This window comes from Lucilia sericata, unplaced genomic scaffold, assembly GCF_015586225.1.
Source record: "Lucilia sericata isolate MDLA Ls3-8-SP2 unplaced genomic scaffold, ASM1558622v1 Contig000033F_arrow, whole genome shotgun sequence".
NCBI lineage: Eukaryota > Metazoa > Arthropoda > Insecta > Diptera > Calliphoridae > Lucilia > Lucilia sericata.
Genome location: NW_023994071.1, coordinates 287,153 through 301,955, shown reverse-complemented (window position 1 = coordinate 301,955; position 14,803 = coordinate 287,153). Strand labels below are relative to the sequence as shown.

General features: G+C 28.9%; 1 protein-coding gene across 4 annotated transcripts in view; it reads right to left on the bottom strand.

Moving 5' to 3' along the window:
• The window catches only part of LOC119612092 (disco-interacting protein 2), a 291,223-nt gene that overhangs the window by 76,158 nt on the left and 200,262 nt on the right, over nt 1–14,803 (bottom strand). For 3 of the 4 annotated variants that reach the window (XM_037967842.1, XM_037967835.1, XM_037967819.1), the window contains 2 exons: nt 12,430–12,587; nt 5,393–5,474 (listed from right to left, as the gene is read on the bottom strand). In XM_037967842.1, the coding sequence (XP_037823770.1) occupies nt 5,393–5,474; nt 12,430–12,587 (240 nt within the window). The remainder of the gene's footprint in view (nt 1–5,392; nt 5,475–12,429; nt 12,588–14,803) is intronic. The other variant, XM_037967827.1, reaches the window with a different exon arrangement.

Below are 14,803 nucleotides of genomic sequence, written 5' to 3'. Positions count from 1 at the left end.
AACATTTAATTAAATGTTTAAATCCTCAACATTTTGATGTTCTTTAAAAAGAAAAAAAGATCAGAAAGTACCCAGTTCTTCTGTATGCAATCTCTGCTTTCACGAGTATTTTGTTTTGTTCAAGTCCAAAAAGTAAGGTCCAGTTTTACTATCACAGATTTCCTTATTTATCAAAAAATATTTTTTTTTTAATTTAGAGTAATAATATATTTTTTTAGAGACTTAAGTAATAATGCTATAGAAACAATATTTAAGTATGTGGTAAAGAATGTATAAGGTTTCAATATACATATATTTTTTGGAGAGAAATATATTGAAAATTCTCAAGAATATAAAGGGTGAATTTTTAAAAGACATTATTTACACTTTTTCGTCCTGAAAAGTAAAAACAAAAAATAGTTTTGTTTTCCATATTGACGAAAACTATTTGATAGAAATATTTTAATACATTTTTATATCCTTAAAATTTCAAAGTACTTCAAAAAGGAGAAAATATCAGAAAATGAAAAACTAGAAACGCAGTTTTACTTTATAAGACCACTAGTATCATGTGTATATGGTCTCGTTTAAGTCCAATAAATGCTGTTGCACGGTGTTATAGGATAACAAATTCAAAAACAATTCTTGACCAAAGATATCTTAAAAATTTATTTTTTAATTTTTATAATCCCTATACTAAAATTAGGTTATAATGTCAACGACAACAAATCGAGGGACTATATTCAATAGTCTCTATCTGTTATTTTCATGAAAATACGATTTTAATGGCAAAATATCCAGCAAACTATCCCGCATCAGTGATGCGGGATAGTTTGCTTGATTAAATCTAAACTTGTATTATTTTCGATAGAGACTATTGAATATAGTCCCCCGATATACAAAAATCTGAATAGGACCATGGGGATCTTCAGTTTAAAATTTTTATCTTTGATGAACAAAAAGAATTAAAAATTTCGAACAAAAAAATCGAAGATACCTTTTTTTGAGATATACTTGACTCAAATATGTTTTTGAATTCATTATCCTTGTTTAAAAAAAAAAACAAGCAAGAACACATAACCATTAATTTGAGATCGAGATTAATAAAATCGAGCAATTTATTTAGAAATTTTGCGATATTAAATTAAGACATGAACTTTGAGAAAAAATTTCGTTATATCTAAAAATTAACGATTTTGAAAATTCTTTAAAACTTTGAATTTTATATTTATTTGAAGATTAAGTGTACCAAATATCTCCAAATCGGAGAGGGTATGCGAACCCTGTTTGAAATATGTTAAAAAGACCTTTATATAAAAAGACTATACTAGAATGAAAATAATTGTTAATATTTATAAAAAATATATAAAAATCCCCAAAAATAGCGCAAAAATTGTAAAAAATCCGCAAACCCCCCACGAAAATCTGTCCCCAAATAAAAGTTGAAATCCCCAATTTGGGGACAAATTTTAACATTTGGCGACACTGTTAGTAAAATATTTATACAGAGGAAAAAAATATACACGCCTGGTACCAAATTGACACAAAATTTATATAAATATACACGTCTGGTACCAAATTAACACCAAATTTTTCAATAACATCCATTGTCAAGTATATACATACATACAACAACAACATGTAATGTAGACCACGCAACTTTGTCAACATTGCAACAATTCGTTATCGCAATCTAAAATTTATGCACATCCGCTGTCTAAATGTTAACAAACGTGGTAAGCTCACTATTGTCAACGCATTTTAAGCTTACCACGTTTGTTATTCTATATTTAATATTCTATTTATGTAGTTTTCTACGGACCAAAATCTCTCTACCAAATTTTACGAGGATCCCGTGAGAATTGATCCTACCACCCTTATAAAGCTTAAAAATAGGAGTACAGCGACGAAATTCGACAAGTTTTGTACAAGCCAAAATTTTATGAGGATCGGTCTACAACTGATCCTACCCTCCATATGACTAACGCTCATTACTGGCTTAAAAAAACTGACTGTATGAACCGAAATCGTTCTACAAAATTTTAGAGGGTCACACCACAACTGACTCTACCACCATACAAGGTCTTCTTCCTTACATAACCACTTACTTTTCAATGACTTCTACTTACCGCCTACATTACTTTTAAGTACTCTTATAATGACTTACATATAATCATACAAACAAGTACTTTATTTCGAGTTTTGCCGTTCTATTTGCACATTTTATAAAATTGCGCGCTAGAAACATACACATAGAATGAAAATAACTTTTCTATGAAAACCATTATTGTACGCACAATAAAATAACTAGCAGTGGTGTTGTGAGTAAGACAGCGAACAAACAAACAATTGTGTGAGCAATTTTTGTGTTTTTAAACTCCTTATTTATAAGTACTTATATAAGTAGTGATTTGTAAGCGAGCGTGATACTTGCCTTCAATGTCATGACCGTCTTAAAATATAGAGTTAAAATGCTAAAGAATATGAAGTGAAAAACGGCTTTTTTAGCTTTTTAACTCATTACTGGTAAGTTTTTATTTATTCACTATTAATTTATATGTATAATTAATATTTAGATAAAACTAATTTTTATATAAGTGGTTAATAATATCAATTGTTCATTAATTCATAACATCCGAAAAGAAATATTACAACAAAAATTTTTTTCAAACAGTTACAATAAAAATATTCAATTTCACATACTACCATTGAAGTTTTGAAGCTCATATAAATATAAGTGATCAGAAATATTGTCAAAATTTTTAGTGTAAAATTTTAGGCATTTATCTTTAAGAGATAAAAAGTTACAGATTTATGATCAGAAAACTACAAAAAATTTTCCACTGCGCAATGTCACAACAAACTCCTCCGCCACTTCAACCGTCACTCCATCCGCCATTCCGACATCTCCACAGATACAAATCAGAATCCCTTTCATCCGATGGTACATCGCACACCAACGCATTCCCAATCTTTGCATTATCAGCTCAAATCCAATATTTTATTAATTCAAAGCCTTGTCTTGTGGTTTGTCCTAGAAACTAGTAGCGACAAAATAAATTTATCTCAAAATTTAAATTTCACCGAGTATAAATCTTTTAACCAAGCACCCCTTTCATTCCAAGGAAAGGCCAAGAATACATTTGATCATCACCAATATATAGTCCCAGCAGACTAGAGGTACTGGTAGCTCTATACCCTGGGATTGCAATACACCAAGATGGAAACATGGCACGGGGGCTGCTCTGTGGAATATCTGTTGTCTGGGCAAGACCGCAGAACTTATCTCTAATTATAGACTTTATCGTGCATCAGTCGTTTAACCAACATTCTTTCCCGCAAATTTGGGTTTAAACCACAGCCACCACGTGCACCTCGAGGGACCTCTCCAATAACTGGGACAAGACAAAATCCTAAACTCTAAGCTACTGGTTCGACCAAGGAAAGACCGCGGATACATTTGCAATAATTTCCCTGGGATTCCAATAACACCAAGATGGAGGAAGAATCATCAAGGTAAAATGCTCCCGGGGGTGTTATAGGGAGAACAGTTAAGAAGTTTTTTTTCATTCAATTTCAATAACTATTGGAACGTTTTTTGTTTCATTTTGAATTTTATCAGAAAGCAAGCAGATTTTTTTTTAATTTGACGACCCTCCGCCACATCTAAAAAGGATTGGGAAAATTTAAAAAAATTAAACCCAAATATCTCTTGAGACAAAAGAGATAAGAAATACATGTATGCATGTATGGGAGATGACCCCACAAATGTAAGGCCACAAAATTTTGAAAAATCGAACTTTACATAACATAGTTAATTAAAACTTGTAAAAAGGGTGTTAATGGCGACTACCATAATGTACATTAGAGAGTCCTGAGGAACAGCCTTTTTAAAAAAAAATTTTTTTTGTTTTTTTTTAATGGTCCTCAGAAAAAAAATATTTTTTTTGGAATTGTCCTCAGTTCCCTACCAGCGATTGAAAATCCTGACCTTAGTATAATTTTTGAAAAAAAAATATATATATATAAATAATTTTGCATTTGGTTTAGTCCATTTCAGTGTTTTTTGAAATGTCCTTGTAATACAATAAAAGTCGTTTTGCTGGCCAGAAATACACTAAAAAAATTTAATTATTTTTTCCCGCGATAAGCTCAAAATTATCCAATTCAGAAATTTTTTTTAACACATTGAACTGAGATCAAGATTTTCAATCGCATACAGTGAACTTAGGACCTTTTCAAACAAATTGTTTTTTATTTTTCTCGTATTTAGTACATTGAAACGCATAGAAGCATTCCTCCAAAAATGTGGTCGACGGACACCCTAATGTACATGTATTCACATTGACACTCATTCACAATTGTTTAATTTTTTTCAAAAGAAGAGAATGTGAACTAGGTGTTCTAAAAACATTGTATAAATTACACTAGACAACAGTGAAAATGCCTTTTAAATAAAAATAGCTGATTCCTATGTATTTCCAATATGTATTTTTATAAAAACGTTATTTAAGACTTATATACATCCTTATTCTAACTAATTAATTAACTAACTGACTAACTAACTAACTAACTAACTAACTAACTAACTAACTAACTTTAATTTAAGATAAATGAGTTTGAATTCTTTTTACAATATAGTACCAACACATAACAATAATATTTTTTAATAATAATTTAAACATCAACAATTATATTTGGTATCCAATTCGCTATTGGTATCGTATTGTTGTATCATTGTTTGTCATTAATATTTCACCGACAAAAATTTCACCGACAAAAACAAAAGAATAGTGAAAACTTAAGACATACAACACCACGGCACCGATCATAAAGATGGTATTAATTCGGCTTCATGAGTATGTGAAAATAAGAAAAAAATTGAATTTAATCCGAAATTCTGATCCAACCCCATAGATATTTTTATAAGGCACGCAAAAAGATTAATTTTGTTGACTTGTGTTATGATCAGTGTTGCCACTTTGGTAATTATTAACCAAAATTGGTTATTTTTATTTTGCATGTGACATTTGAACTATTTTTTATTTTTGGTTATTTTTTGCAAACAAAATGCTGATTGCTTTTATTCTTTTTTTAAAATGTAAAAAATAAAAAAACTTCTTTGATCTCTAGTAATAAACCAACTATGTAAATAAACATACATATATACCACCATCAAAATAGATGGGGGTATACATGTTGATTTTGTCATTCCGTTTGTAACACATCAACACATTGGTCATAGACCCACCAATGTATATATATTCAGGGTTCTTATTAAAATTTAAGACGATCTAACCATGACCGTCAGTCTGCCTGTTGTTTGAAAACACGATAGAGTCGAAACAAATCAAAATTAATAGCTGAAATTTTGCCAAAATATTTTTAGTTGACACCGTTTGAATCTGCTTACCTTTTGAATTTAAAAGAGTGAACAACACGTGATCTGGTGAGGTAGTTGCTCTCCATCGAAGAACGCTAGTAATTAATTGATGCTAGAAATAGAAATTAGAAGAATTTATTGTTATTTCATATTTATATTAACACTTAGTAAGTAATTAGCCCAGAACAGTTTAGATACAACAACAGAAAATTTCCTTTTGTTTAGAATATATATTTTTAACTTCAATAGCTTATGTAAACATTACAAATTTGTTTATACATTGATCAAGTAAATAATTTTTACTTCCATCTTCGCGTTACTTACTTAACGGTTACTGATCTTTAAGTACATGTGTATAACGAACAGACCTCAAGTAATTTGCTACTTGCCTGTTGCAGAGATACAAGCCGATGCAAAATGATCGGCGGCGGCGGCGCAACCATTTTAGGTCGGCGGGGGCGGCTTATTATAGAAAATATCGGCGGCGGCTAAATTGTCGGCTCAATTTAACTTTTTCTTCAGAAATTGACCTTATAAGCGTTTATTATATTGAAAAATCTCTGTATAATAGTCTGTTATATAGAAACCTGTCTCTATATAAGTTTTTTCTGCAGAAAATGGACATTATTATAGTAGTTATCACTATTTTAATATTAGCACAATATTGTGTGGCAACTCTTTTGAATTTGCCATAAGAATTTAAAATAGTGGCAACTCTGTTCAAATTGGTGAAATTATTTTCTGAAAGACATGTGCGATTCCAATCTTTATCAGCGGCTACGTTTAAGCCGGCTTAGCTTTTGAGCCGAAAGAAGTCGGCGGCGGCGCGGCATGTTAAATATTACCGGCGGCCAGCCGCCTCCGATTTGAGCCGTCTCGGCTTGTATCTCTGGCCTGTTGACGAGTAGCCGCACTGTAAACCATTTTTTGAGAAAGCGGTCAAAAATTAATAATTTTGATTGGATTGTAATTTTAAAACGCTCTTCTTATATTTGTAGGTGGGACTTTAGGATTTAATTTTTGTATTAAAACTTAAAAATAGACCCATTAGGAAAAATGTTATTAAAATCAACTTTTTTAAAATTCAAAAGGGCGTAACAACAAATTATTCATTTCCACAAGTAAGAAAGTCCTAAAAAGCAACATAATAGACAATGTCTGGCGGCACATTTACATTCAAACATGTTTATTTATGTTAGCGTATAATTTACGTGACCAGATGGTTTTTGAATAAAAGCGGGATCCTATTGATTAAAAAGCGAGATTTAGAAGAAAAAAATTTGAAAAAGCGGGATTTTGAAAATTGACATTCAATAAATTGGGATTTAATAAAACTAAATATCAAAACAAGTAAAATGTTATATTCGTCTAAGACGAATCTTATAAACCCAATAAAAACGTCCTAAACATTTGTTTTCTTTTTTATTTTCATATTCAAATATTTTTTATTTTTTTTTAATAAACCACTGGCCCTTTTTTAAAATATCATGAATTCCAGAAAAGAACACAGAAAAACTGACAATTTTTGACCTCATGTCTTCCAATTGCCTTCATACTCTCAATATAAGTTCTTGAAGTAGAAAATATTGTTTATTTTCAAATATTTCAAGAAACGCGATTTTTATGGCGATTTTAGTTTATTCGAAAACTACAAAAAATCAAAAAGGTATAAAACTTTGAACCTTTATATCTTTGAGAGTTTATATCTAATTTTTTTGATTTAGAAGAAAAAAATTTGAAAAGGCGGGATTTTGAAAATTGACATTCAATAAATTGGGATTTAATAAAACTAAATATCAAAACAAGTAAAATGTTATATTCGTCTAAGACGAATCTTATAAACCCAATAAAAACGTCCTAAACATTTGTTTTCTTTTTTATTTTTATTTTCATATTCAAATATTTTTTATTTTTTTTAATAAACCACTGGCCCTTTTTTAAAATATCATGAATTCCAGAAAAGAACACAGAAAAACTGACAATTTTTGACCTCATGTCTTCCAATTGCCTTCATACTCTCAATATAAGTTCTTGAAGTAGAAAATATTGTTTATTTTCAAATATTTCAAGAAACGCGATTTTTATGGCGATTTTAGTTTATTCGAAAACTACAAAAAATCAAAAAGGTATAAAACTTTTAACCTTTATATCTTTGAGAGTTTATATCTAATTTTTTTGATTTAGAACCTAATCTATTACTGTGGATGAGCTCTTTCATTCTAATATAATTTTTATATTAAAAAGTTTAATATAGTGCATTATTTATGGTAATGCACTTTTTGAATGCATTTTTGAAATCGTTCTCCCTGTTTAAAATTTTTTAAAAGTGCATATGTCGATTATTCGAAGCTTTTTATGCAAAATATAAAAATATTTTTTTGTGACGTTCATAACATCTATTTTTGCCGATTTTTTTAAATGTTTTATATTAATAATTTTTTTAAATTTTATTGATATTTTATGCATTTAACAGAATTTAAAACTGCTTAAAATACATTACTGATCACAATTGGGATGCAAATATTTAAATTCGATTATAACTAATGTCCACTTTCATAAAAATGCATTTCTAAATAATATTTGTTAAGATAAATGCATTTTTGTTGCAAATTGGATGCATTTTATACATTTTACTCTATGTTTAACGTATCTTGTAAGTGCATTATTGATAAATTTATATAAAATAAAAATTTATATATTTTTTATGGGCACTTGAAATTACTTAAACTAAAAAAAAATAATTTTCAAAATATCGCGAAAAATGATAATTGCATATTCGTTTAATAAAAAAATCTTATAGAATATAAAAACAATTAATAATTAATACTTTCAACAGGGAGAACAATTTCGAAAACGCTCTTGCATCAAAAATGCATCTATCTTAAAAAATATTATTTAGAAATGCATTTTTATGAAAGTGTACATTAGTGGTAAATATTTGCATTCCAATTCTGATCAGTAATGTATTTTAAGTAGTTTTAAAATCTGTTAATTTCTTAAAATATCAATAAAATTTAAAAATTTTCCAATATAAAACATTTTAAAAAATCGAAAAAATGGATGTATGAACGTCACAAAAAAATATTTTTATATATTGCATATAAAGCTTCAAATAATCGGCTTATGCACTTTTAAAAAATTTTAAACAGGGAGAACGATTTCAAAAATGCATTCAAAAAGTGCATTTCCATAAACAATGCACTATCTTAAACTTTTAATATAAAAATTATATTAGAATGAAAGAGCTCATCCACAGTAATAGATTGGGTTCTAAACCAAAAAATCCGATATAAACTCTCAAAGATAAAAAGGTTCAAAGTTTTGTTTTTTTTGTAGTTTTCGAACAAATTAAAATCACCATAAAAATCGCGTTTCTTGAAATTTTTAAGAATTTTTTGTTGATATGTCTTATATGTTTAATAGAGTATGTGTTTACAAAAAATTAAAGAAATCTGAATACCATCGGTCAATTCTTATTTGGTTTCTCATGGAATTCATGATATATGCAGTTAATCTCAAAAATAAGTATACAGAAATACTGACAATTGGTTTTATTTAAAAAATGATATTAGTTTTTCAAAAATCAAAAAAGTAACACATTTATTTATTAAAAACAATTATGATAATTATTATTCACTACTTTTTTCCGGGTTATTTTGGTTACTTGAGTTCTCATTCAAGGTGTAGTTAAATAGGTGCAAAATTTACGTCACAAAAGTAAGTATACAGATAATTTCAATATGTATTTGGCTTAATGATATTAACAAAATTCATGAAAATTTTACCTGTTTGAATGTAATTATTTTATAATAAAATATTCTGCACACTATAACATGGAAAAAATTCACTTTTTGTTCCGAAAAATTGAAGTTTTTGGTAATTGATCTGAATATTATTTATAGGAGCATTTTTTCCTATTTAAGAACATCTGACTATTTAAACCCCCGGAGTTTTGGATCGGGTATTCAATAACATCCCTCGTTTGTTCATTATGATACATTAGAAGACGATATTTTAACTTTTAAATTAATTGTTTCTTTACAATAATTGCAATCCATTGCGGAACATTGCCGTTTTTAACATAGTATAGCGTTCATATTCGATATTTAATGGCGATTTCCTAAAATATATATCTTAAAATGCGATATTAATAATATTTGTACTAGTATCCATTAATTAAAACAAGTTTTTTGGTTCCAATCATCCATTACACACTCCTAAATACTACCAATAAAAATGTCCGATCCATAAAACATGGTTATTGTATCGACTATATCAAGATATGATTGGTAGCATTATTGTATGCTTTCGAAATCGGAGTATTTCGAAAACCTATTTAAATTAAAGGAAATATATAGAATTATCCAAATTTTAAAGTTTATGTTATAAGTCTTAAGAAATCGGAGTTAAGTTTCGGTTTTTTAAAAACGTACTGTGTTCAAAATAGCCAAAATCATGCACATAACATTAATTTCGAAATAACAACTCTTTTCAAAAGTTAAAAATTCTATTTCCAATGCATCATTTGGAGGGTTCAATGACCACCAGATCCAAAATCCGGTGTCTAAAGTGTAAAAAAAATCGTAGAAATGAGAAAAGACTGTTCTACTAATTAATTCCGGAGCCAATCGGCCCAAATTTCAAGATTTCGGAACTAAAAGTAGATGTTTTCCAAGTTATTGTGTAAAAAAATATTTTATTAAAAAGTAATTATATTAATACAAGTAAAATTTTCATAAATTTTGTTAATATCATTAAACCAAATATATACTGAAATGATCTGTATACTTACTTTTGTGACGTAAATTTTGCACCTTTTTAACTTCAGCTTAAATGAGAACTCAAAGAACCAAAATATGAATAAAAAAAGTAGTAAATAATAATTATCATAATTGTTTTTAATAAATAAATGTGTCACTTTTTTGTTTTTTGAAAAAATAATATCTTTTTTTTAATAAAACCAATCGTCAGTATTTCTGTATACTTATTTTTGTGATTAACTGTATATCCCACTCGCATCCCACTAAATAATCACAAGGCTTTCTTTTGAGCATAAAAAATACAACAAAAACGTCCATTTTGAAAATAATAGGGGAAAATTAGGTGCCAAATATTGAAAAAAATTTATTCTTTAAATAATTTTTTTTAATGGATATCCCACTCGCATCTCATTATGAAACTATAAAGCCCTTTAAGGAAATTGCATAAGCTTTCTTTTAAGCAAAAAATAATAAAAAAAAATATATTTAAAAAAATAGCTATCTGAACTCTTTTAGAAATTTTTGCTTGGACCAATAGGCGAAAAGTTACACTCATTTGAATAAAACCCTCTATGACCAAAATGTCCACCTTTGACCCCCTCTGACTCCAGTTCTTGACCGATAGAGCTGAAAATTTGTGTCCGGCCTACTATCTCATAGTACCAACCTTGATGCAAATTTCATCCACATCGAAAGACATCGATTTTTAAAGTTGGGTCACTTGACACGAAATTCCCCACATACATATATAAGGCATTAATTATTTTCAGTGCACTGAAATGTCAAAAAATGGCTGTGATGGTTGCCCGATTTACATGGAAAATCCAACCCTATAATTATATAAAATGGACTCTTTGTTTAATTGATTGTGTGTGTTTGTTTTTTACGCTTTCACAGAAAAAGTTCTGAATCAGTTTACATGAACATTGGAATATTCTCAAAATCTTGATCTTTGTAGTTTACACCTTATTTTCATTCGAGACATACAAAAAACTGGTTTAAGATTGACCAATTTGACTAAAACTTCGGAGATATATTTTATTTCATCTGGACTGTAATTCTCCGAAAATACTTTATTAAAAATTCATATCAAATAATTAAAGCGTATTCTTTAAAATATTACAAAAAGTTCCATTTTTCCGAAATCCGCAGAGTACAGCTAAACTGTAAGAGTTATATTAATTTTTTATTCCCTTGAGATCTCCCAAAAATTTTAAAATTAGCGTAACTAATTTTCAAAAAACTAATATTGGTAATTTAAAACGGCAGTTTAAAAAATAAAATTTTTGCCCATAGCTGAGAACAGAATTAAGTTATAATGAGAAAAACTCTTATTCGGGTAATTATACATAAAAAATATATTTTATGTAACAAAACAGTTTCTTTAGAATATATCCAAAAAAAGTAAATTTTTTTGTCACATTTCGCATTCAAGTGCTGTTAATGGCCTGGCGAATTTGCAATAACTATTTAATTTTTGAATCTTTCCGCAATACATATTCTGTGTACATTAGATTTCGTTACATTAAGTACAAAATTAATTACATATAATTACATATAAACAAAATTAATTACATAAAATTCGCAAATATTTGGAGCACTCTAATGTATGTATAGTCGAGTATTTGTATATAATTTTAAAACACTCACTATTTTACTTTTTAAGATATACACATTTTTACTTTGTATGAAAGGAATCACGTCCACGTTCTAGCCTAAAATTTATTGCTATTCCAATTATTCTTCAACCAAATTGATACTAAAGCTATTTTTACAAAAGTTGAGGACCTGCTGTCCAAATATACGAACTTTAGTATTTAATTAATTGGGATCGTGGGACGCCCACGATTACAAGTTCCAAATTTTTTTTCAAATGCAAATATGGATATCAATGTTTGCCGTGCAAAATTTGACAATTCTAGCTGTAATGGATACCCAGATATACATATGAATTTTTATATTTATTTCACATAGGAGGAGTCACACTTCCTTTAAGAAAATATGTCTAGTCGTTTAGCCTTTAAACAAATCACAATAAATAAACACAAACTCAGATTTATATATGTATACTGATTCATATAGTAGGTGCCACAACCGTCCGATCATTTTTTCCAAATTGTTTATTTCGGTGTTGCTCGTGCAAAATTTCAGAATTCTAGTTCTTATTTGTCTTATATACTAAAGTGGGTACCACAAAAGATTAAGACCATAAGGCCAATAATTACAACAATACATATTTCGAAAAAAATCTTGAAACCGGTATTTTTTAACATAACAATTGATTAAAGAGAAATTAAATATAAATACCTTTCTTTCGTTATCCTCAGATAATCCAAGATCACGTCCATGAGCAATAGCAAGTCGGTTTCCTTGCACTAAATTTCCAACCATGACTGAAGCAGGTCCCACGGAAGTGTCTGTAATACCACATCCAGATGAACTTAGTTTTGCGGTAGATTGCACACCTTTTATGATGTTAGTATTAGAATGTAAATTTCCAACCAATTAAGCACATTATGATACAGAGTAGGTGTTATTATGGTAGTAGAATATGTATGAAATATGTAAGTGTGAATAAATAAATTAGGATGCAAAGGATGATAAATATTATGTCTTAAATATTTTTTAGGTAGTTGATAGATTAAGTGATTAGATTAAGTAAGTCAAATTTTATTTAGTCAAGAAAAGATACAATTGTATAACAATACATAGATACATATCGTCCCTGTTTTGATAAATAGTACCATGTAGGTTTTAATGGTTTTCCTAAAAGAAAAAAAACAAGTAAGAAATTATAGACGGGCGAGGCCGACCATATAATACCCTACGTCTGTTACAAAAATAAAATGTGATTTAGTTTTCATAATAAAGCATTTAAATTGAATTGTACCTTGCCTAAGATATACTTAAGCCATTTATTTATAGAATAATATTGTGGACATTTAAGTCAAATTTTGAAGTGGTCTTTGGATAGGGACTTTGAATGAGGGTCATCAAGGCTAGTATAGAACTTGGTTTTGCAGCTTTTTGTCGAGATACGAGTATTTTAAACATAATTATGAACTGAAAAGCCCTATTCGTCGGGTTCAGTTGTATGGGGGGGTAAGTGAAATAATGGACCGATGTTAACCATCTTCAATAAATAGGTTCGTCTCCGGTACCATAGAAGATCATGTGGCAAATTTGATTGAATTATCTTCAAAATTGCGACACGTAGTTTGATTACAAGGTTTACGAGCCTTATTCGGGAGTTCAATTGTATGGGGGCTAGGTGAGATAATGGACTGATATTAACCATGTTCAATAGGCTTCGTCTTTTGTTTGATTACAAGGTTTACAAGCCCTATTCAGGGGTTCAGTTGTATGGGCTAGGTGAAATAATGGACCGATCTTAACAATAGGCTTCGTCCCTGGGACAATGGAAGATCATGTAGCAAATTTCATTGAATTATCTTCAAAATTGCAACGTGTAGTTTGATTACAAGGTTAACATAGTCGGACATAGCTAAATCGACTCAGAAAAATACATACTAAATTCTTATTAAATTATTTATTTTAGAATTTCGACTTATTAGCACATTATATGTTATTGCAAAATTTCAAAAGGTTTAGAAGTTGCAGTTATACTTATAATTAGGTTGACTTAATCTACTAAAAGTAGCAAACGATATGTATGTACATATATATATATATATATATATATATATATATATATATATATATATATATATATATATATATATATATATATATATATATATATATATATATATATATATATATATATATATATATATATATATATATATATATTATATATATATATATATATATATATATATATATATATATATATATAAACAGCCTTAACGGGCATATACATTTTAAAAGTACTAGTATAGAGATGAAACTCGACATAAATAAGTTTTATATGATATCAATTCTCTATACCACATTTTATGAGGATCGGTCCATAATTGACATCCCATATATAGGCTTTAACGCCCATTACTGGCTTAAAAATACGAGTCTAGCGCTGAAATTCGATATAAGTAAGTTTCTTACGAGCCAAAATCGAATTTTATGTGTATCGGTCCATAATTGATCCCACCCCCCATATAAGGTCCCCCTCAGAAAATGACTTTAACGATCATTACTGGCATAAAAATACGAGTATAGCGATGAAATTTGACATAAGTTAGTTCTTTACAAGCCAAAATATCTCTACCAAATTTTATGTGGATCGGTTCATAATTAACCCCAACCCCCAATAAGGTTTCCAGAAAATTAAGTTCCTTGCGAAATAAAATCTCTTAACCAAGTTTAATGTGGATCGGTCTGTACCTACCCCCATAAGGTCGCCTTCAGAAAATTACTACTCATTACTGGCATCAAAGTACGAGTATTGAGATGAAATTCGACATAAGTAAGTTTCTTATGAGCTATAACCTCTCTACTGGCTGTATGGGCATATGATTGAACCGCATATAAGCTCCCCTGTAGAAAATTACTTGAAAGGTCATATGGCTTAAAAATACGAGTATAGCGATGAAATTGACAATTGTAAGTTTTATACGATTTAAAATCTCTCTACCAAATTTATTGAGGATCGGCCTATAATTGAGCCTACCCATATATAGGGTCCCCTTCAGAAAATTGCTTTATTATTATTGCTGGCCTT